The sequence below is a fragment of the Pygocentrus nattereri genome, chromosome 6, assembly GCF_015220715.1.
Source record: "Pygocentrus nattereri isolate fPygNat1 chromosome 6, fPygNat1.pri, whole genome shotgun sequence".
NCBI classification, from domain to species: Eukaryota; Metazoa; Chordata; class Actinopteri; order Characiformes; family Serrasalmidae; genus Pygocentrus; species Pygocentrus nattereri.
In genome coordinates, this window is record NC_051216.1 from 26,282,045 (window position 1) to 26,305,311 (window position 23,267).

Sequence of the window (23,267 nt, forward strand, 5' to 3'; positions counted from 1 at the left end):
GCGTTGGCCTGAGCCTCGTCTGACTAAGCGTAAAAATGCTTTATCGGTACCTAAATTTTTGTGTAAAGAAGTCATAGGTAGATGGTGACTTCCAGATTGGATCTCCTCAGATAATGGGAAAGAGTTTGTGGATAAGACAGTAAGACTGATTTTGCAAAAATTGGGGATCAGACAACGTTTTGGAGCAGTTTACCATCCATGAAGTCAAGGGAGTTGTGAAAAAATGAATGCTAGTTTGAAAAATCGCATTGCCAAAATTTGTTAGCAGACAGGTTTAAATTGGGTAGCAGCACTCCCATTAACAATAATGACGAAGACGAGGATGAGGTGGAAGAAGGTGAACTGCTGGAGGAATATTCTTTTTGAATATTTAACCATTATATATTTATTCTTAGTGGATCTCGCATTCTCATATGGAGTTGTGATTCGCATATGATGTGTCTGTTGTTTTTGCCAAAGATACTCGCTGTTGTTTTCTTTCCCTTTTAGAAAGAAAGGGGGGGAGGTTTAGTGTTTGGAAATCGGGATGCGTTGAAGGGGTGCACACCTTCACGGATGGACAATAAACATGGACCGAGAAACTCTGAACAAGAAGATCTACACTCAACACCATCAACACAACTTGGGGAGTCGACATATGGAAGAGTTTCAGTCTGATACATTGATGTGTTTATATGTCTTTGCTTAGTATGTGAATTAATATTGATTGAGTACGTTGGGACCTCAGATGTGTTTTATTTTCTTTTCACGAGTTAGGGAAATGGGTTTTTAGGTTTGTTATCTGGTCCGATAGGTCGACTAGCCCGCTAACGAACATTATTTTAATTTGTTTATTTTTGGGGTTCCATATGTATTAGCTTAAGTCAACTTCATACATGTTGAATTTTTCCTTTTAACGTTGGACTGGAGTTCCATAAAGGAGGTTGCTTGTGGCAGGAGAGCCGTGAGAGAATTTTTCCTGTCTAAATTGTTTGATGGAAATTTCAGGAAAGTTGGCTGCCTGACAGGTTTTTTCGCTCTCACACTCCAGACAATGTGCAGTTGTTAAGAAAATGTAATGTGTTATATGTGTAAACGCACATATGTTCATCTTTTTTTTCGAAGCTCTGTATAGCCGCGAAGGGGGAATATGAGGTGTATAGACGATCAACTATGAACAAAGACCGTTGTATTAGTAGATATGGGGGAATAGAATTAGACTACACCCTAGGCAGCTCCACAGCATGGACATTTGATTTGTGTGACATTAACTGCGCAGGTCAGAATTCATCATACAGAGGTTACGATGAGTATAAGTTAACTGATCAAATAGCCGCAAGATTCAAAAATATTCCTATTATCTCGGCCCTCTTCCCTGTCACCCCCAACAAAAATGTAGATCGCATCAATTACGTTAATTACCAGGTCATGCACCTCGCCAATTTAACTAAGGTAGCCGTTGAGGGCCTCAGCGCACAGCTCTCAGCCACATCTTTGATGACTATACAAAATAGAATGGCCCTAGACATGCTTTTGGCGGAAACGGGAGCTGTCTGTCACATCTTTGGTGATATGTGTTGTACATTCATCCCCAACAACGCCGCCCCGGATGGGTCAGTTACTAAAGCCCTAGAAGGCCTCAAAGCTCTCTCTAAAGAAATGCATGACAACTTCATCACGGGATGGTTAGATAAGGTGTTTGGCAAATGAAAAGCTGTGTTTATTTCGCTATGCACGTCGATCGAAGTATTTTTGGCCATCCTCATTACATGCGGCTGTTGGTGTGTTCCCTGCATTAGGACGTTAGCAGAGAGATTCATCACCTCGATGTTTCACAAACAGGAACTAAAGGGGACTATTATAATGCTTCTACTGGGAAAGGGACATGATAGTGAGGATGAAGGCGACGACAATGATGAGGCAGCAGATATTACGCTTAACCTGGGGGGCACGGAATACGTGTGAGGATTGACCTTTCAGGGGAAAGGTCAAAAGGGGGAATTGTGGATTTTTACATCTTTAGTAGAATACTTTTGAGCATTAATATTTGTAGTAGTATACTTTTGAGTATTAATGTTTGTAGTAGCATACTTTTAACTATTAATATCAGAAGGCATTAACTCGCGCTTAGCATTAAAGAGTTATGACATTCATATGGCAGGGTAGGCTACAACAGGCAGTTTGTGACAAACATACAGAGATGTACGCAACAGGAAACTGGCCAAGGCCATAAACTGAAGTAGGTCTGCGCTTAACCGTTAAAACGTGAGGTTTTCGTTAGAACATGAGGTTTTCACATCCATATATGGTAAACCATATGTCCATTGCACCCACTAAACAGGAACATGTACACATTTAGGTTTAGCTTATACACACACACATATTCAGCTTCAGGGTATAAAAGGAGTCAGAACACATTGGGAGGTCAGAGCTTACCTGGGAGATACATGATGCATGTTCTCTGTTTGTAACCTCTCCAGAATTCTGTAATAAAACTTTGTTTGTTTCACTTCAGTCTGATATACTTGTCTCATTTTTTTTTGCATCAACGAACACGCAGGACGGGTTTCGTCCACACTTCCCAAGGGAATCTCTGACGACACCCTGAGAGCTGGTGTATTTCTCTTTTCAACCCCTCAAAAATGGCAAAACTGTTCATAAGCAATAGCAGTTAATACTTTCAATTAATACTTTAAAATGGTTAAATATCTCAAAATTATAACACTTGTAACACTCACATTTGTATTTATGTTAAACACTCCTCCATTTGTTGTACATGACTGCTGATACAACTGCAACACCCTGTAGCTTGCAGGTTAGCAAGCTAAAGTGTGCACAGCTAGCAACAACAGAAAGAAACACAATACAACATGGTTTTAAACCGAAGCTTGTAATGTGGCAAAGCAGTTACTAAATATATGCATGTTATGTTCAGACTTCTTCAAAAAAGTGTTTTGCATGGTTAGCTAAATAGCTCACTTAGGTTAACCTTGCTGAGGTAGCCTTGTGCTAGCCACTTGTAGATGCGCTATACTTAAGAGTGTTGAGGTTGACGAGGGCATGTTAAATAAACTATTGTCTGTAAAAAAATCAAGAGCCTGTAAAGGGAAAGATGAAAGATTTGTAAGGAGTGGAGCAACACCAGGGTGCAAGGTGTTTGTCTAACTGTCTCCTTCCCTTACTATGTCAGTAGAGACAGTTGGACAAATATCTGTGAATGCAAATCATTACAAAATCTCACATTTTTACACCATCTGTAGCCTGTTTTGTTAAGATCATTGATTCCTGTTATTTTACTTCTTTAAAAAAATGTAATTAAAGCAATGCACTGCATGAATTAATGATTACTAAGCCCATTACATGGTACACCTCATGTTTACTGGCCTTTTCTTTTTAAAATGAAGTAAAACTAATAATAATAATAATAATAATAATAACATTAATATAGACTGTTAATGAGCATTGTCAATAAAAAGATTATTATCAAACCATTTGTCTTTTTGGAATTCTGACTTGAGGACATCGGTTCTTAGTTCTTAGGTATGCCTGCAGTGCAATGGAAATTAAACAGGTATGTACTTAATCTGTGGGTCAAGAGGTCAATCAGTTGTCAAAAAAACACCACCCACCAACTGGAGTAATTCTCAGAGGCACAGAGTAAACATTGCCAAGGGTCAGAGTCCAGCGGCTGGATACAAACAAACATTTAAGCCCAGTGAGGTCATAGATTCAAAGCCAGCTGCAGCACAATGAACACAGATCATTTGTTTCTCATTGCTTCAGTTAGAGCCTTCTTGACCAGCTGCAAGTGTGTCGCCTCTGAAACACCCGATGGATGCAGGGGTTTAATACCACAGAAGTGCTGTTGTAGGTTATAAAAGCACAGCAGGATTGAAGGGGAGAGCTTGCCAAAGCTCCCTCATCTCACTTAATCGGATGTTGTAACATTTTTTTCAGTGCCAAGCACTGTGAGGCAGATTGTTTCTTTCTGTAAATTCCACTATTAAGAGGATTCTAAAACCTTGTAGAACTGGTTCAGGGAAAAGGACAGAATGGGGTTTGGCATAATGTAGAAGCAGTGACGAGAGTAGAGAACAGAAAGAATCAAATAGTTGTATTTGAACTTATCTGGAAGGCATCCTTTTACTCTGTGGAGAAATGGCCTGGAGATGGATTAAACTCTGCATGCTTCTGTCACTCTGTACCACTTCAGTGATTGGTAAGTGCACTTCTGTTTCACAGACTACAAACAAATGAATCCTAAACTGCAGAAAATCTACTGATACTAACTTTAGCAACTATGGCAAATGTTGCCAATTACTATCAGTTTAATGTCTGTTTCATGCTTATCAAAATACTATATAATGCTAATTTTAAAAAAAGATATTCTGGCGATACAAATATCATGGCTATCAGAACATTCTTTACATCAATCAGTTGTTTATCAGCACAAAAGAGCAGCTATACTGCAACTTAAGTCCCCTACCTTTGAGTTCATGTGATGAGTTGACTGGCCTTCATCAGGAGAACTGCCACATGTGATATGATAATGATAAAGTTAACCTGATTAACTTTATTTTATTCAGTCTCAGGGACAATGCACATTAATGAACATTGCTGCAAATAAGCCAGTTCCGCTAACTTGGCTAACTTTCAACTTTAAAAGCTCATGAATGTTCTGCAATTGGGTGACTTTTTCTTAAAATGGCAGACAATGAATCTTGTCTGTTGATAACTGAAACTCCTACAAGTAGTTTTTTGTGCTGAAAGTTTAGCTATGCAAAAAATTATCTTTGGCTGATGTTAGAATTTAAATGTTTATATATTATTTTTAAGAGTTATTTGAGAAAGTATTCTACAGGACAGATTACTGAAACTTAATTTGCTTACTGTTTAATAATAAAATAAAATACCATACACTTTATTTTAAAACACTTTTTGGGTCATTTTGTAGTATAATATCTAGCATAAATCCAGCTATGAGCAACAAATTACACTGTAAAAAGTGTGTTGTCAGATCTATTTACTTCATGTGGTAACAAGTAAATTAACCTAAATTAACCTAAATAAATATTTTTAATGAATGATTTTTTTTTCAATCATTGTAGTTTTTTTTTTTTTTAGTTTCATAAAACCACTTCAGTTGCTTGTTACCATATAAAGTAATTTTTAAGTAGATCTGATGGCCCACTTTTTACATTGTAGGAAATCCTTTGTAATATCCTTCCAAATATGGTTAGAAATTAATATATACATTTTCATGAATGCAACCAACATTTTTGGTTCTGGATGTAGATAAGTGTGCCAGAGCTTACAGTAAGACATGATCTGACCAAACACACTGAACATTTATATTTCTATTTCTATTCCTATTGAGTTACAGATTAAGAAAATATTATTTAATTTAATAACAAAATGTAATTTTATTCAGCCATGAGAGCATTAGTGAGGTCAGCTACTGATGTTGGATCAAATTTGAGCTCTGTCTACAACCCCAATTCCAATGAAGTTGGGATGTTGTGTAAAACATAAATAAAAACTGAATACAATGATTTGCAAATCCTTTTCAACCTATATTCAATTGAATAAATATCTTGTCTTTGTAGTGTAATGTTCAAACGGATAAACTTTATTGTTTTTTGCAAATATTCACTCATTTTGAATTTGGTGCCTGCAACATGTTCCAAAGAAGTTGGGACAGGGTCAACAAAAGACTGGGAAAGTTGAGGAATGCTCAAAAAACACCTGTTTGGAACATTCCACAGGGTGAACAGGTTAATTGGAAACAGGTGAGTGTCTTGATTGGGTATAAAGCGAGCATCCCTGAAAGGCTCAGTCATTCACAAGCAAGGACGGGGCGAGGTTCACCACTTTGTGAACAACTGCCTGAGCAAATAGTCCAACAGTTTAAGAACAACGTTTCTCAATGTGCAATTGCAAGGAATTTAGGGATTTCATCATCTACAGTCCATAATATCAACAAAAGATTCAGAGAATCTGGAGAAATCACTGCAAGTAAGCAGCAAGGCAGAAAACCAACATTGAATGCCCGTGACCTTCGATCCCTCAGGCGGCATTGCATTAAAAACTGACATCATTCTGTAACGGATATTACCACATGGGCTCAGGAGCACTTCAGAAAACCACTGTCAGTGAACACAGTTCGCCGCTCCATCTACAATTTCAAGTTAAAACTCTGCCATGCAAAGTGAAAGCCAGATATCAACAACACCCAGAAACGCCGTCGGCTTCTCTTGGCCTGAGCTCATCTGAGATGGACTGACGCAAAGTGGAAAAGTGTCCTGTGGTCTGACGAGTCCACATTTCAAATTGTTTTTTTAAATCATGGACGTCGTGTCCTCTGGGCCAAAGAGGAAAAGGACTGTCCGGATTGTTATCAGTGCAAAGTTCAAAAGCCAGCATCTCTGATGGTGTGGGGGTGTGTTAGTGCCCATGGCATGGGGTAACTTGCACATCTGTGAAGGCACCATTAATGCTGAAAGGTACATACAGGTTTTGGAGAAACATATGCTGCTATCCAAGCAACGTCTTTTTCAGGGATGTCCTGCTTATTTCAGCAAGACAAAGCCAAGCCACATTCTGCACGTGTTACAACAGCGTGGCTTTGTAGTAAAAGAGTGCGGGTACTAGACTGGGCTGCCTGCAGTCCAGACCTGTCTCTCATTGAAAATGTGTGGCACATTATGAAGCACAAATTACGACAACAGAGACCCCGGAATGTTGAGCAACTGAAGTTGTACATCAAGCAAGAATGGGAAAGACTTACACCTACAAAGCTTCAACAATTAGTGTCCTCAGTTACCAAACGCTTATTGAGTGTTGTTAAAAGGAAAGGTGATTTAACACAGTGCTAAACATGCCCCTGTCCCAACTTCTTTGGAATGTGTTGCAGGCATCAAATTCAAAATGAGTGAATATTTGCAAAAAACAATAAAGTTTATCTGTTTGAACATTAAATATCTTGTCTTTGTAGTGTAATCAATTGAATATAGATTGAAAAGGATTGGCAAATCATCATATTCGGTGTTTATTTTATGTTTTACCCAATGTCCCAACTTCATTGGAATTGGGGTTGTAATAAAAGTTGGAACTAAGTTACACAGATTAGAAGTGTAATAACAGAAGAGGTCTGTCCACCCACATTTTCTTTATTTTACAGAAAGTATTTGCAAAAGGTCTGTGTTTGCAGATCTGAGATCACATGTTGGAATTTAGAATGACATTCTGTGATGTAAGTGGGTGCTAGGTCATTTAGATCCTTAAAAAACGAGTAGCAGAACTTAAAAATCTATGCTAAAAGATAGAGGTAGCCAGTGCAGTTCTCTTAAACAGGGGTCATTTGAGCTACCTCTGTTGTTTTTTATTACGATCTCTGATACTGCATTTTGTACAAGTTGTAGAGTATAGATTGCTTTCTTAGGAATCCCAGTAAAACAGATTTACAGAAATTATAGATGATTACTTCTGCAATATAAGTGGCAAGATTTTTGAAGCTACACCATTATTCAAGAGAAATCAGTTCCACTGCTCCATAGCCCAATTTTCTAAGTTTTACACCCCTCTAGCTGCTGAACCCCGTCTTCTAAATCCCCTTTGTTTGCATGCCTATCATGTGGCCATAAGGATGCTACAGATTATGTTCATGCTACATGCTTCCTAAATACCTTTTATAGATACAACAGAAATCAAATGTAATTTAGCATCTATGTTTTGTGTGATGAGTGTGCATGTGACAGCCCTGCCAGAAAAGCTAGCATTGGCCAGCATTGGTATGTTTGTCAACCAGTATGATTATACTGGCTGACCAGCTAAACGAGCACCAGTCCAGCACTAGCCACTATTCATGCCATTCTAAGCCTTTTTTTTTTTTAGCAGAGAGGAAGTAGCTGCTCCGGGTGTTCAGCTACACAGTGACGTTTTGCTCATTTTTATAGCTCTCAGTAAGTCATGTGTCCTAAACCACACAGACAAGTCTGCACGTCCTTAATGAAGACCTAGATGATGTTTGTGTGGGTTAAAAAAGTTTTGGGGATGTACTTCCAGAAAGAATTTGGGTGACTATTGACATCTAGTGTTTGTTAGCAAAATTAGCTTCATTGCTACAGCGAAAATTTGTGTAAATTAGATTTTTAAATTTCTTTGAAGTTGCTGGACTCACTCGTCTTGTACATCATTAAACTTCTACTGAGTGCACTCTTCCTGTACATGCTCACAGTGAGTGATGAAGTACCCACAGCAAAGTGTGCTGATTTTAACAACACCACCTGGCTAGAATACAAGCAAAGAACCAAGGTGCAGGTCCAGTACCTGCTTCTAACACGAAAGAATGCAGACTGCGCAAGCCTCTTCACCCAGGACTGTCTCAACCACACTCAGCAACATACTGCATACTTCAACTCCACACTTCCCACTAAAGTCATTGTTCATGGGTACAGGTAAGCCACATTACCGCATAATCTGCACTCTGGTAATGCATAATGTTAACTCTGACTCTTCCTTACAAATAAATCATTCTTTGCTCCAATAAATTTACTGCCATCTCTTTTAGGGCCATAGGCACTAAGCCTTCATGGGTGAGTGGCTTAGCCCAAGCTTTGTTACAGAAGGAGGATGTGAATGTCTTGGTTGTAGACTGGATCTTTGGGGCATCCTTTGCCTACAACCTAGTGGCGGAGAACTACAAGGAAGTGGCCTTGCAGATATCAATTCTTATTAATCAGTTGACAGTAAGAGTGTTATATGATATATTGTATATTTCCATACTGTCAATATAGAGGACAGTTTTCAGAACTGAGTCATCAGAAAGATTTAACAGTGCCATTTTGTCCATGCAGACCTATGGCAGTACTCTGGAATCATTCCATGTCATTGGGGTGAGCCTAGGAGCTCATGTGGCAGGATTTGTGGGGACTCTATTTGCAGGCAAATTGGGACGAATTACAGGTGAGGAACAAATGTCTGCACCACATAGTTAAGCCAAATTTAAGAATATATGCCAAGAGACCTTCTGAAGTGTATCTTAGAAAATAAACATGATGTACCTTCCCACTGAGATGGTGTACAAGATCGACATCTCTGAAAAAGCTTCACAGGGTCTTGTCTGTCCAGGCTCCAGATAGATGGTCACAATGAAGCAGACTGTTCACAAAAACCCTACACAAACAGTGCCTCAGTCCAAGTGTTTGAATGGGGCTTTCAGATTGAGTGAGAAAGAGCACTCCAAAAACACAACACTCCATTGACATGACTACCCGGATTTCAACACCCGGGGTTAGGAGGACACGCTAATTAGGGATGGCACAACACGGTCTGCTAATGTATTACCTCTGTTGCTTGAGAAAAGCAGAGGGCCCAGAGGAAAGTTTTATTGCTCATATGTTAATCTTTGATGGCTGAAGAAACTTCATGCTGATCCTAAAATCCCTTAGGAGAAATAGCAGTAGATAAAAAGATTAGATATTTCTTGCTCAGATGAAAATTATAATAGTTACTCCTAGATAACTTAGATCTAGATGAGTCCTTTAGAGAACACTGTTAGGATGAGAAAAGGTTGAGTTCATATTAAGATTCTTGTCTTAAGATCAGTGATAAACATGGGCGGAATTATCTTGGCAAATCTAAAAAAAAAACTGAAGAGGAGGCAAGGAGTATGAGAATGAGCCAGCAACTAGAAGGTTGTACATTCAAAGGCCAGGACTGACTGGGTATACCTGATTTTGCCCTTGGGCAAGGCACTCAACCCCCCCATCTCCTCAGGTGGCACTGTTCTACTGGTGACACTGTGCTGCTCCCAGAATGGGAATACTTCAGCAGCAAAATGACAAAGTTTCCTTATGGGATCAATAAAATACACAACATATGAAAAATGACACTGACTATATTACAGATTTATAATCCTTGATCTTCTAGTAAGCAGGCTTCCAGATGAGTTAAAACAAAAAAAAAACATTAGGCTTTCATTGTGAGTAGTTACACTATGATACTTTCACTTATGCAGTAATGTGATTGAGCCCTCTTTCGTAACATATTTCCCCAGGTCTGGACCCAGCAGGCCCCATGTTCAAGAATGCTGATCCATTCGATCGGCTGGATCCCTCAGACGCCATGTTTGTTGAGGCCATACACACTGACTCTGACTGTGAGAAAGCAATAAGACTTTACCTTCCATGACTTTATGCATTCCTGCAGCAAAATGAGGATAAAGACAGATTATGCAATGGTGCTTTTCGTGTTTATATCATTTCTGCTGTTAGTATGAACTAACAACAGGCCTACCTTACTGACAGAAATTGGTAAATCAACCAACCACAAGATATGTGTGTCCTTCAATTTATTCATTGTTTCTATGCTTGTTTTAATCATTTGCCCACATTTGGCAGATTTTGGCATCTCTATTCCTGTTGGACACGTGGATTTTTTTTTGAATGGTGGCATGGACCAAACGGGATGTGCACGCTCAAGGTTTGCATCAAGTATGTAGACAAACTATTGCAAGCAAATACAGCATCTTAACTCACTAAGAATGTCCTGTCAGAAGTCTTGGGGATGGGTAAACTTGTTTCCAGTATTAACGGACTATCACAGTAGAACTAAAATCACTAAATTGTACATTACTAAAAGTCCTTTATCAGGAAGGGGTTGATTGGGCTTTTAAAACCTCACAAACCTAACAGGTTATTACCAAATATAGCTTTAAAATGACTAATAAAATTAACGAACTCATGTATCTGAAGCTTAGGTGCCAGACGGGTGTCCAGCTAACGGCCTACAGGCTCCTAATTCAGCTCAGCAGTTATTTACTAGGTTTATTTGGTACACTACTTGGACAAAATTATTGGGACCCCTACACATTACATCTACAGAGCTTTTATGACGTCCCTTTCTAAATTCATAGGCATTGACACAGAGTTTGTTCCCCTCTTGTCCACTCTTCTGAGTGTCTGTGGGAACTTGCCCATTTGTTCAGAAGAGCATTTATGAGGACAGGCACTCCATCAAACTTTACAGTTGGCACAGTGCAGTCAGGCAAGTAATGTTCACCTGGCATTCACCAGACCCAGACTCATCATTCAGACTGCCAGATAGAGAAGCATGATTCACCACAGAATATATTTTTCACTGTTCAGAGTCCAGTGGTGGGGTGCTTTACAATAACCCCCCTCCCCAATGCTTGGCATTGTGCATTTTGACCAAGGGCTTGTGTATAGCTGCTCAACCATAGAAACCCATTGGTGAAGCTCCTTACATACAGTTCTAGTGCTGATGCTGCTTCCAGAGGCAATGATTCAACGGAGGATAGGCACTGTGCACTTCAACACTCAATGGCCCCACTCTGTTTGTGAGTTTGTGTGGTCTACTGCTTCATGGCTAAGCTGTTGCTGCTCATAGATGCCTTCATTTTACCATACTAGCTCTTCCACCTGTTGGCAATGGGTATGGCTGAAACATCTGAACTCAATAATTAGGAGGGGTGGCCCAATTGTTTTGTTCATATAGTGTATGTTTGTGCAGAGTAAAGAAATGTGCTGCAGACCTCCACCATTGCTCTATAGGATTAACACTAAAATACATTAGTCTGAAAAGCACTCAGTTAGCTAAGAATGTCTATGTTTTTTAAATCTTATTTATTTTTAAAAATAAATAAAGGGAATACAGTTAATATGTTTAAAGGGGAAATACAGTAGTGGGAACATTAGTAGCAGTGTTTAGCTGAGGATCCCTGTTTGCTGTCAGTTCTTATTTACTTTCCAGTGTATGGCTATGTGATCTGCGACCACATGAGGGCACTGCATGTATATATAAGCGCACTGAATAGCTCCTGTGCCCTGACTGGATTCCCCTGCTCCAGTTATGAGGACTTTCTAGCAGGCCAGTGCACCAACTGTGATAAAGCATTCAATGGTACCTGCCCTCAAATAGGTAAGACAACATTTACAGCCCCTTTTGCAGCCATATGTTTATAATGGACACTCTTCACAGTATACACAAGCATATATATTTAGATATGCCATTGACCTATTTGGCTGATTTTGGTGTATTATTTATTAGAAATAATCTATATTATATATTAACCTTTTAAACTCCTTGGAACCACTGGTGGTTCCAAAACACACTATGCTTCATAACTTTCATATTTCATAAGATACATTTAAAAGGTGGGTGTCATATGAGAGCTGTAACTGTCTTCTTTCCAGTCAAATAGATGGGCAATGTCATTTTAAAAATTTATAATAATCTGTTCATTTGAGGGGGATCTTTATAAAAAAAATACATTTATTTTATGCAGTTACTGACTTATCATGTAAATTCAGATGGAAAAAACAAAATAAACCCACAAGCATAAGAGGTTAAAATGCATTCAACTCCAGTTGCAATCAGACGCTAATAAACTGAGCTCATCTCAGTTTAGGCTATAGGGACATTTTGGCCAAAATGAACGGTTGTATATATGACTACTCGCATCCTACAGTCGTACCCCAGTAGTTTCTGGAGTAAGATTTTCCCCTTCCTCTTCAGATGGTCCATTTTGAGGGTGGGCGAAAGTTTTTTAAAAGCTACAACTGCTTTGGGATGGCATTTTAATGTTTTCTAGCTGCTGAATGCAGAAGAAAACCGTATAACTAACTGTACTGCTAAGATACAATCTTTTTTTCTTTAAAAGATATGATTTATAGTAGTGCTGGCTTGATCCAGTGATCAGTAGCTAAAAAGATCAGGATTGGTTGACACCTCAGGGATCCCTAAAGGTTGTGTCATGTATTTGCGCCACACATGCAGGTATTATAGTGAGAAAACACTGATGAATGAAAAATATGAGAAAAATCATGTCAAACAGATCATGGGAAGGCATGACACTTACCATTACAGATAACATATTAAACTCTTTTAGGCCAGAATGGTCTTTTAACAGAACTGGCAGTGGCCTGTGTGAGCGCTGGTACATCTGGTACATCTAATCTCTTAATGAGAGTAATAAAAATAATAACAGTTTTAGTTAACAGATCCTGTCACTTGCTTATGTCTTAGGCTTGCTAAAGAACAGTGGGATAACGGTATCACCTCTTCCCAAACAAGAGAAAGTCTACCTCCTGACTACATCTGAAGTTCCTTTCTGTGGTGGGTTATAGACATGTGTAGTCTAACCTCAACATGCTCATCATTATGTGGCTTACATGAAAAGGATCTTTCAGCTCATCTGTTCCTTTTTCTTTACTCTTAGCTCACCACATCCTGATTGAGCTCAAGGTGTCTCCGCTGGAGAAGCGTGCTGAGGTGCAGGTCACCCTGATCTCCATGAGTGTTGCCAAGACAGAGCAGAAACTCAGGCTGTATGTGCCACCTGCATTCAAACAGCTCACTTTTAACTACCCACTAGCACATATTAGCTAATAAACTCATGCTATTGGCTAAATTTGTGTCATATGCTTATAGTTGTTTTCTGTGTACACATTTTAGACAGACAGACAAAACTGTTTATAAAAAAGTAGTGGGACATCCAGAGGGCCTCTGTAAGATTGATTCTATCCAAGTGAAGAATGCTGGACTTTTCTACACACAAGGAAACATTCACTTTGAATACATTTGTATCACCGAGATCCCTAAAATGAGGTAAAGATCAGCCTTTCGGTCTTTTCCTGTGCTTTCTTAGCATTCCTTACCTGTGACTTCTATAGTACTGTGCAAAAGACAGAGACCACCATTCATTTATTTCATGTCCAGTCAAAACAAACAATAAGTACAAGGACAGAAAAAATAGAAAAACATTCCCAAAAAGTGAAATATTAACTTTACAGGAGACCACAAAAACGGTCTTAGCTTTGAATGCAAGTTAATGTAAAGAGTGCAAATGCTTATAGAGCTTTTATATTGGTCCATTTATCATGAAATTTGTTACACAATGTGAAGGGCAGCTGCTGTGCTAAAATGATGCAGAAAAATAAAAAAGAACTGGAAACGTGTTTTTTTGGACAGTGATAATATACAGTGGAAAATTCCATGGAAACACTAACAACCAAATGTAATATCAAATCCTTCAGCATTTAGTATGTCCACTCTTTGCTTCCTATTAAAGCTTTCATTCATTTCAGGAAACGTTCAGTCTTTACAAGCAATTTATGTTTCTAAAGATTTAGAAGTCAGTTGCATTGTCACGATCAGGCCTGAACAAAGAAATGACCGGGTCCTGAAAAACTGTATTGGCTGGAAGGAGTCCCCCACCTCTACTCAAATAGCCTCCCTGTAAAGCATGTAAAACAGCTGCTGTACTCAAATAATGCCATTTAAAATAATAAATGACAAAAATGTGCTGTTTCTTTGGAAAGCAATATTATGCACAATGTGACACTGTTTTCTTTCATTTCCATTTTATAGTTTAATAACAATGTAATATGGACTTAGATAACGATGGCTGCCAGTTTAAAGTAAATGTGCATAGGGATTAAACTGGGATTTAAGAGGTGGGAGTCCTACTTTTTTCCATTTTGTTCAAGTTATGTTTTATTCTCAGCACTGATATCATGAAAATATCATTGCAACTAGTAGCCTACTATGATTTACTTTGGTGTTTTCAGCATTCATTGTTTGTCAGTTTTGGCCTCAAAATTATGTCAAATGAAGTGTCATTCTGAAGACACTGAAAGAGCCAAATAATTATGACTCATCTGACATCAAGGACTTTTCATTTCCCATTTTCCTTTTACTGTATACTTGGAGAAGATGCCCTCAGTTGTTCACTGTTTTAGATACAGTTCCAACTAGACAATGCAGTTATTCCAGAAAACTTGTGAAATGCTTTGTGTGTTTTTTTTTTTTATTATTTAATGATGCAAGTAATCTTAAACACATTATGTTATGTTGAGGCCAGTTCTAAAAGCATCAGCAGCTTCTATGATTTGCAAATTTGCAAACAGTGGAAGGATGGACAGAAACTATATTCTCATTGCACATATTCTCCTGAAAAGTCAGTGACTTGTATATAATGGCTGTTTTGACTGGAAATTAATCAAGTTTAGCAAAGAGGACAAATCATTTATATTTCTTAAGTACACACAGTGTATAACATTAACTGATTAATAGCCTCAAATATACAATGTATGACAGACCAGTCTTATGGCAACATGTATGTATGTGTGTGTGCTTCTGTTCTTTCATGTGCTTACAGGCCATTGTGTGTGAACAACATAAACGTTGGAAGGGGAGCACCGTGGTCATACGACTTTGTCCAGTTGTGCTGAACTTACTCTGGGAAATAGGATCTCCTGCACAGCAGACAGGACCTACAGAAGCAAGGTGTCAGAATGCCCACTTTTACGCTCACTCACATAGAAATTCTAGCAAGGGGAAAAGGGACCACGTATATGTGCACATGATCATATTATTATATTTGCTTCATGCTTCAACAAAAAAACAAACAAACATACACAACAGGCAGCAGTTCTATAACTGGAGAAAAAAAAGACACACAAACAACTCACAACGGAAGTGCTACACTTTAAGCCGTGTAATGTCAAGAGCATTTATTAAAGTGTTCTATCAACATCTCATATTTTACATGTAAAATGTGTGAAATACCATGTATAAATGCATTAATTGTTAATATCGCTTGGTCTGTCATTAAATATCACAGAGTAGTAATTACGTCATTTACCACTGGTAAATTACTGGAGCTCAGTTTTGTTGTTTCTTCTGTTTAATCTCAAATACTGCAACATGGTTAACATGAAAACTAACTGTTAATTTGATAGTAGCTGTTTCTTACATATTGGATTATTCTAATGAGATACCATATACAGGGGTTATATTTAAACCTATATTTTGCCTATAGAACAGTCTGTAATTAAAAAATATAAAACTGTGCCAAATTATTGACACGTCTGGTAAAGATGAGCAAAAAATGCTATGAAAAGACCATCTTTTTAGACCAAAAGACCAGTTTAGCAGCTGGATCACACAGAAAATATGAGAAATCAAGCCAAAATGATGATTTTATCAATTTTATAGGGAAAAATACCCAAGACAAGTATTAAATACTTGGTCGATGATGCTGTATATCTGTAACAATATTCCTTGGGACCCTGAGCTCCACAGCATGCATCCATCACCATACTTCATTTGAGATCAGGTTGTTTTCTACCTTGACTCTTTATACATAAAACCGCACTTCATATATTTGTTGCTCAAATGCATTTTTTCTCATCTATGGCCATAGAACCCAGATCCAAGTCTGAGTTTGGCAAATTCCAAACTCCCAATGATTACGTTGTTGGTATACATTTTTATGGTTAATAGAAATAATTATGCTTTTGAGAAAGACTCATAGATCTTTGTTATTTTAATATTTTCTGAAAAGGTAGACTTATCTGATGCTCCCAATACAAGATTAAGCTGCTAAAACACAAATATATATTTATTCATAGACATATTTTTTTTATTTCCTTTATTTTCTTTCATATTTTTTAAGGGTGTCAATAATTCTTGGCAAGGGGCAAGGCCTTATCGACTGCAGGCAATGAAACTGCAGACTGGGATATGTATTTATTAAAGGAAATTGGCCCCAAGAAAAAACAGTGATTTAATGTGATAAAATAAAGACAGTGTAAATCAGTGCATGCTGTTGTAGTGTTTGCTTTTTGCTCATGAATTATGACATGTTGTAAATCAATTGCAAAAGCCCACAGTGTGATATGAGGAAATGAAATAGCACAGTGACTTCTAAGCATGTGTAATATGAAATTAAACATCACAAGTGAAGCAAGGCTACAGTGTCTAGAGACCTAACACCAGTGAGCAAAAATAGTTTACAATAACAAAAAATACTGCAATAGTAGCATATGGAATTGACTGTAACAGTATCTACACAAGGCCAAAACTTTTTGGCTTTGTTGAGCTCAGCCAGGAGAAGGGATTATGAATGCTTTATTACTATCCTCAAATAGTTAAATCCTTTTAAAAAAATCTTCCTGCACTGTCCATTCAATGTGCTTGTACTTATCCCCATTTAAACATAACCTATGACAACAGAGGAAATGAGGCACTGGTAGTGGATTTACTGAGGCTCTACTTCTGTTGTAGACCATGGTATGCTTTGTTTATGGATTAGACTATTTTTAGAGCCTCGGGGTGTCCGTGGGAGCCAGTGGAGCCCGTCCTCTTTGGTATCGATGTGGAAACCTTCCAGGAGTATCACCTTCTGTTAGATTTATAAAGAAAATCAAAAAGGTAAGTGGACATTTACAGTATTAAATAGATTAAATAGATGCCTATTCATTATATGAGCAATACTGTGCAATAACATAAGATTGTCTCATCACTTTAATTCAAGTTACCACTTGATATTACTATCCCTTTCTACTCTATGGAGCATGACTCCACTCAAAGCCATATCTCTCATTCCTCCACAGACCTTGTGTCAAGGTCAGCAATTCAATGACAGTGGAGCCCTCCTACTCTCTGCAGCTGTCCTGCTATCTAACACCACCCTTTCCTCTCCTTCATGAAATGCAATTCCAGCCACAGTTGGTGCAGGCATGCCTTTGGAAAGAAGGCAGCGCTGAGTTAATGGAGCTATGGATTATTGGGTATGGAGGGTATGCCCTGACTTTCCAGCCTTTAAACAAGTCTCTCACACACACAAATGTGTACCTTGGGAGAATGACAAGACTTTTTGCACTCTGCAAATGTAACCAACACAAGAAGCAATCTTGATCAAGAAATATCTGAACCCTAACTGCATTTATGTCTAAATAATGGCCTATTGTGTTAATTAGTCATATCTGAGGTAAGAGTAATCCTCTGATCCCTCTCCCTCAAATAAATAATGACAGACCAGCATAACTTCAATTCTTTACATCATCATATATATCATTAGAAGTCTATATTTAACCATATATCTGTAAAGACCTTAACATTAGACTAATACAGAAAAAAACAAATGTAAAATATGACATTGTTCCAAAGCACATTCCATTTCCACATTGCCCATACTCTCAGTTAGTCAAGTGCTCAATTAGTGCAAATGTGCCACTTCAAGCAAAACACACACCTCTCCCTGCTGTACCATTCCCACCCTGCTCAGTTGTGTGTACTTACATGTATTTTAAGAAGTGGCCCAGTGTGTTAGCCTCAGCACCCCATTTTCTACTTCAAATAATCCCTCTCACTCCCATAGTCCACTAGAGAGCCTATCATATCAGCAAAGTCCTCCAGGACTAGGCTGGTTGAGTCCTCACCAGAGGGCATCTCAGTGTCCGAGGGCCAGGGCTGTCGCTGAGAGGCCTGAGGTTTGGGCACTGGGTCGTTCTCCTGGCCTTGCTGGGAGGATGGTACATGCTGGTTAGCAGGTATTGGCTCCATGGTCCCAGTCATCTGATCCCCATGGATCCCCCTGGGTGGAGAACTGGCACTGCCCCTCTCACTGCTTGGTGGAGAGGGTGCAAGAACATGGTAGAGGCTTGGCAGGCGGATGTCGAGACGTACACCACTCTTGGCAAAGAGTTTGTCGTTGAGTGAGTACAGTTTGTCTGCAATATCACTACCCAGCATTACCGAGAAGAGACGAGCAATATAGCGATCCTTAGACAGAAGGAGATAAAGGCGCCGCCGACGCCAGGAGATGTAACGACAATTTGTCTCTGCGGTCAGGGTCACCTGAGGGTAGGGAAGATTTGAGGTTTCAAGACATGTCAATATTAAGTGCTGAAGATAAATAAAGTTGCCGGAAAGTTTCTTTGAAGTGATTCCATAGAAGAAACACTTCTGGGTCGCTAAAGAACATTTCAATGGATCATTCTTTTAAGACACACTGTCATAAATGAGATAAACAAATGTAAATAATGTAAAGAACTTCTACATAATGTAAAGGTTCTATATTGGGGTGTTAACTTGGTCCGAGATTCAGTTAAATTCATGATACTGAGTTTATGATTCTGTATTCTGATATTTTGAACAAAATTCGAATTAAATAAAATGATTATAATGTTGTTGCATACTAGTGCTGGGAGGCAAGTGGAGCTGCTGATCACTTGTAAACTGTAAAATAATGCAGTTGCATTAGATCACATCTCCAAATGAACAATGTCGTAGTTTTGAATTGCGATATCACAAAGTCACAATGCATTTTTACACCCATATTAAACAAGCCAAGAATCATTTAGGAACCCTTATTTTATAAGTAAAACGTGGATATGGAAAATATTTTGATTATTCTACACTAGTAGTAAGGCAAAGCTTAGGGAAGGTCTAACAGGCTTGGGGAAAACATCTATTCTGGCACCTGGAAATTCCCCTCCTCTGTTGGTCTGAGGGATTCCCACTCTGGAGAATCAAGGAACTGGTGAGGGAAGATGTAATGAAGGAACTGCCCTTCTAAAGACACTCGAATCCTACAAATGAGAGAAAGAAAATGAGAATCGGGTTTGATTTGTAGATTAAAAATTTGTGCCAATGAGTGGTAAGTATTCAACTATGAAAATTTTGCAATGACTGCAATTGTGATTCTAATTAAGCAAGTGTCCATAAACACACACACAAACACACATCTTCTAAACCACTTACCCTTCTGGGTCATGGAGTTCCATAAGCATATTTTTGTATTTCATGCTAAAGCATTATGTTATGCTGTATGCATTATGTTATATTATGTTATGTTTGCATAAATTCTTCCAAGTTTTGTGAGTTATGTGAGAATAAGACAGCTCTGAAACCAATAATTAGATGATGTATATCAGCAAAATCAGTGATTTTCAGCCATTGAACATCTGACTATTAGTATAAGTAAATAGGTAAGTAAGTAAATAAGTCAGTAAGTAAATAAATAAATCAATAAATATTTTAAAAATCAATGGCAGTAGTAGGTTTTAACAAGTGGAGGCACGGGTTGGGATGCATCCAAGCTTTGTAAATCTCAAATATGTATGGAATTTAATCATACAATAGACTTAGGTCATGTTAAATAGCAATAACATTTTTTGTCTTCTCTTTTTTTAACTGGGGTGGAATCTCCCTTCAAATTAAGTCCTGTTTATATCACACAATAAAACAATATTACTGACCTTCCAGACAGCAGAAAGGAGAGCTGGTCAATAGGTGTTTTTCCCTCTACAGCATAGGTCTCCTCAGCCTCCAGAGAGAGTACTTTGTTCTCACAGACCGTAGTTATCTCTTTGAACACCTGCACAGGCACATCCAGTGGCAGGTAGACCGCAGAGTAGAGGGCAGAAAGCTCCTCGCTGGCCAAACCGTCCTGCATCAGCCGAAATATCAGGTGGCACACCTGGACCAGGCACTGCAGCATCAGCACCAGGTTCCAGATGAAGACATCAAGGCCACATACTGACAGCCAGCCCCACAGGGCTAGACAGAGGAAAGCAGGAGCCAGGAAACTGAAAATGTAAAGTGCTCCATAAGCTCCACTTCCACCCATGTACCCCAAAAAGAGGATAGTGTTACCCAGGTGGTAGATTGCACCTTCTGTGCTGTTGGACCATCCTTCACATGGTGGGTGACCATAGATAATAGTATCGAACACGGTTAAGTTGTCGTCATTCATTTTGCATATGCTGTGCTCTCAGAACATCCAGTCACGAGAGCTTTACTCAGTATGACTTCAAGACAGGTCTTTAGATGATTGCTCTTGTTTGCTGCATCCTGGAAAAACCCCTTTAAGTAAAACCAAGGTGTTTGCAAAGAATGCAAAAATAAATACAGGTCAAAGGATTGTTTCCTTAAGCCTTCTTGTTCACAGAGAAGGAACTTTTTGCTCCTTATTCCCTTTGTCCTCAATCAAAAACACAACTGGAATGTAGCTGCTTTCATTCTGTGAGCTTCTCCTTCTGTCTCCTGTATAGTTTTCACTATATCACCTACTATGTCCTCCTTCTGTCTCTCTGCCGTCCTTCTTCTACAGTGGACTGAGAACTGCTGGTAACACAGGGCAAGAGAGCGGGGGAAGAGGGGGGTGAGACACCTCTAGTAGGATAACCATGTTTGGAATTGAAACCCAAGGAGGAAAGAGCCAGAGACAGAAAGCAGAGCAGCTACTTAACATAACACACCAGAGCAGGGAGAGGGACGAGGGACGATAACAAGTGACAGCAGGAAAAGTTTCAAGAGTGCCACAGAAATTTTTCAAAGTCACAGCCAGTTTCACCAGATTTAAGTCTTTCGCTCACAAAAAGGTTTTCTTCTTGGCAAAGCTGGGCAGTGTAAGGGCAGAGTTTTGGCATGGAGACTGCACTATGGGTAGAATTACAGAGGTCTTGTTACACTGTTTACTGCCCTCTCTCTGACACTCCCTCCTCATATCTGGGCCCAACAGATACTACCAGAGGGCTACACCATTTTACTCCTCAGCAGGGGTTTAGTAGCTTGCTATGATGTTCAGATAATTAAACTTCTGCTGTCTTAGTTGTAGTGTGGGAAACATGCAATACAAGCCATGTCCACACAGTATGGTGCTTTATGATGTGGAATGTTTAACTGTGTGTAAAAACAAAGTGATAAGGATGTATCTAGTGTTAAAAGTGATTTCAAATTATTTTAGACTGTATTACATCAATGTCTATTGCTCCTAATTTTTGAATGTGTGATTAAAGAATTTTACAGTGTACAACATAATTGCTGTCACATTTGCAGTATACAACTGATGACCACAAACAATAATTTCCTTTACAACAGAAAATTGACTTACAACAAGTTGGCTTCTATTGTACGTGTGCTCTTAAGTAGATTTTCTGTTCTTTTTCTAAGTGCAAGGAAATATCAAAGTGTTCCAAGTGTGGCAGACAAACATTAAAAAATGCTTAAGTATTACATTAATATGTTTATAGGTATTGTGCTGAAATATAAAACCCATACTATTTTATATATCATGCAGAGTTTAAATTCATCCTTAAGAAAAATGGACACAAATACATGTTTTATGTAACTTGTGAATGCAGACAGTTGCATATCACTCATAAATTCATCATACTTTACAAGGAAAATCCAGAAACGTTTTATTTCCTTTTACACAGAAAGTATATACAACAGGATGTTCTCACTTGAACTGTTTTTCTCTTCAGATACAAGCAATAATCTTGTCAGTCTCTCTTCTCTGACCATGTAAACACATCTCAGCTCTTCCTGTACATTATGGAGTATTACTACTTGTCAGAACAGTCGTCTGCATACGAATCCCTCCTGCGGAAGAGTTAAACAGCAAAGGTTACAGTTCAGAGCAGTTGAGTGCCTCATCCATACAAGGCACTGAGCCAGAGAGAATGCTATGGTGCACGCATGAATCATACACTACAGTCAAGTATGGCACATTAATGGGCCAATGTTATTACATAGCTGTTCAGTACACTGTGAAAAAATAAACTTTTTGCACAAACAGAAAGCCCTTTAAGTTGTGCCTAGAGGGCTTTTACATTGTAGCTGTTTCTTACAGTGAATCGTGACAAACCAAGCCCATTTTCACTTTTTTTTTTCTATAGACATTTATTTATACATAAATAAGTTTATTTATGAAGTCCACCTAGCGAGTATAAAACTCTTACAGTTCTTTATTGCAGTGGTATGCTTCAAAATGAAGCGGTGGTGCTTTGTCCCCTCAGAGCCGATATTCATACTGTACACAGGAAAGCTGCTCTGTGATCTTATTTTCCCCTTGTTCATTATGACCCTAATCACAAAAGCAGATCATATTCCAGCATGTCTACAATGAAACACTTCCAGCCCAGTCACTGTACAATGCAGCAGAACTGTTGTGAGGAGAATTCACATGAGCTGAGAGTAGGCCTTGGTGCAGCAACTCTATTTTAGGCATGTGTGCACAGTTAAGAGGAACAGCTGCCAGCAGCCAAACTCTCAGGAAAAGTATCGAAAAAAGCTGCAAACTAGACACTTTCATACTTTCACTGCGTATTTTGCTGCAATACAGGCAGTTTTTTAAAACTCTCAATCATTTCTAAGGCAATCTAACACACTAACGCTTTTGGCCAGGCCTGAAGTTTTCAGAAGTTTGTGAACATTTTACAGAAAAGCACCTAGAGCCTAGAGCAAATTTATCAGCCTTGTCTTAACCGGAGCACCAAATACATAAATTAAGCGCTGAGGACTCTCCCTGATATTTATGTTTAAAACTCACAACCGTAAGCAAAAAAAAACAAAAAAAAAAAAAAAAAAACATTCACCTGGGGTGGACATCCGTGATTCTACCTAGATACTAAAGTATTACTTTACTCAAGGGTTACTGTAATTGAATATTACTTGTACATTTAATTACTTCT

General features: G+C 38.6%; 2 protein-coding genes across 4 annotated transcripts; one reads left to right on the plus strand and one right to left on the minus strand.

Annotated features, from left to right (window-relative positions):
* The first annotated feature begins 3,739 nt into the window (after positions 1-3,739).
* On the plus strand, positions 3,740-15,669 carry pla1a (phospholipase A1 member A). 2 transcript variants are annotated; one of them, XM_017704594.2, is made up of 11 exons: positions 3,740-4,198; positions 8,216-8,435; positions 8,549-8,726; positions 8,835-8,943; positions 10,037-10,138; positions 10,380-10,472; positions 11,734-11,919; positions 13,027-13,116; positions 13,220-13,328; positions 13,456-13,608; positions 15,161-15,669. In XM_017704594.2, the coding sequence occupies exons 1-11, from the start codon at positions 4,138-4,140 to the stop codon at positions 15,231-15,233; spliced, it is 1,374 nt and encodes a 457-aa protein (XP_017560083.1). In that variant the 5' UTR covers positions 3,740-4,137; the 3' UTR covers positions 15,234-15,669. The 2 variants fall into 2 exon arrangements, with proteins under 2 accessions (XP_017560083.1, XP_017560084.1); XM_017704595.2 differs by having other exon boundaries at positions 11,752-11,919.
* Positions 15,670-16,200: 531 nt separating this feature from the next.
* popdc2 (popeye domain containing 2) lies at positions 16,201-20,901 on the minus strand. 2 transcript variants are annotated; one of them, XM_017704598.2, is made up of 4 exons: positions 20,049-20,901; positions 19,271-19,379; positions 18,228-18,645; positions 16,201-17,188 (listed from the first exon to the last, which is right to left on the minus strand). In XM_017704598.2, the coding sequence occupies exons 1-4, from the start codon at positions 20,543-20,545 to the stop codon at positions 17,106-17,108; spliced, it is 1,107 nt and encodes a 368-aa protein (XP_017560087.1). In that variant the 5' UTR covers positions 20,546-20,901; the 3' UTR covers positions 16,201-17,105. The 2 variants fall into 2 exon arrangements, with proteins under 2 accessions (XP_017560087.1, XP_017560085.1); XM_017704596.2 differs by having other exon boundaries at positions 18,088-18,645.
* Positions 20,902-23,267: the final 2,366 nt, after the last annotated feature.

What these genes read in the sequence shown, in the direction of transcription:
- pla1a (XM_017704594.2), top strand. Translation starts at nt 4,138, where the DNA reads ATGGCCTGGAGATGGATTAAACTCTGCATGCTTCTGTCACTCTGTACC. An exon ending in GTCATTGTTCATGGGTACAG is followed by an intron (nt 8,436 to 8,548) that starts GTAAGCCACATT and finishes CATCTCTTTTAG; the next exon opens with GGCCATAGGCACTAAGCCTT. An exon ending in TTCTTATTAATCAGTTGACA is followed by an intron (nt 8,727 to 8,834) that starts GTAAGAGTGTTA and finishes TTGTCCATGCAG; the next exon opens with ACCTATGGCAGTACTCTGGA.
- popdc2 (XM_017704596.2), bottom strand. Translation starts at nt 20,545, where the DNA reads ATGAATGACGACAACTTAACCGTGTTCGATACTATTATCTATGGTCAC. An exon ending in TCCTTTCTGCTGTCTGGAAG is followed by an intron (nt 19,380 to 20,048) that starts GTCAGTAATATT and finishes TCTCATTTGTAG; the next exon opens with GATTCGAGTGTCTTTAGAAG. An exon ending in CAGAGGAGGGGAATTTCCAG is followed by an intron (nt 18,646 to 19,270) that starts GTGCCAGAATAG and finishes CCCTACCCTCAG; the next exon opens with GTGACCCTGACCGCAGAGAC.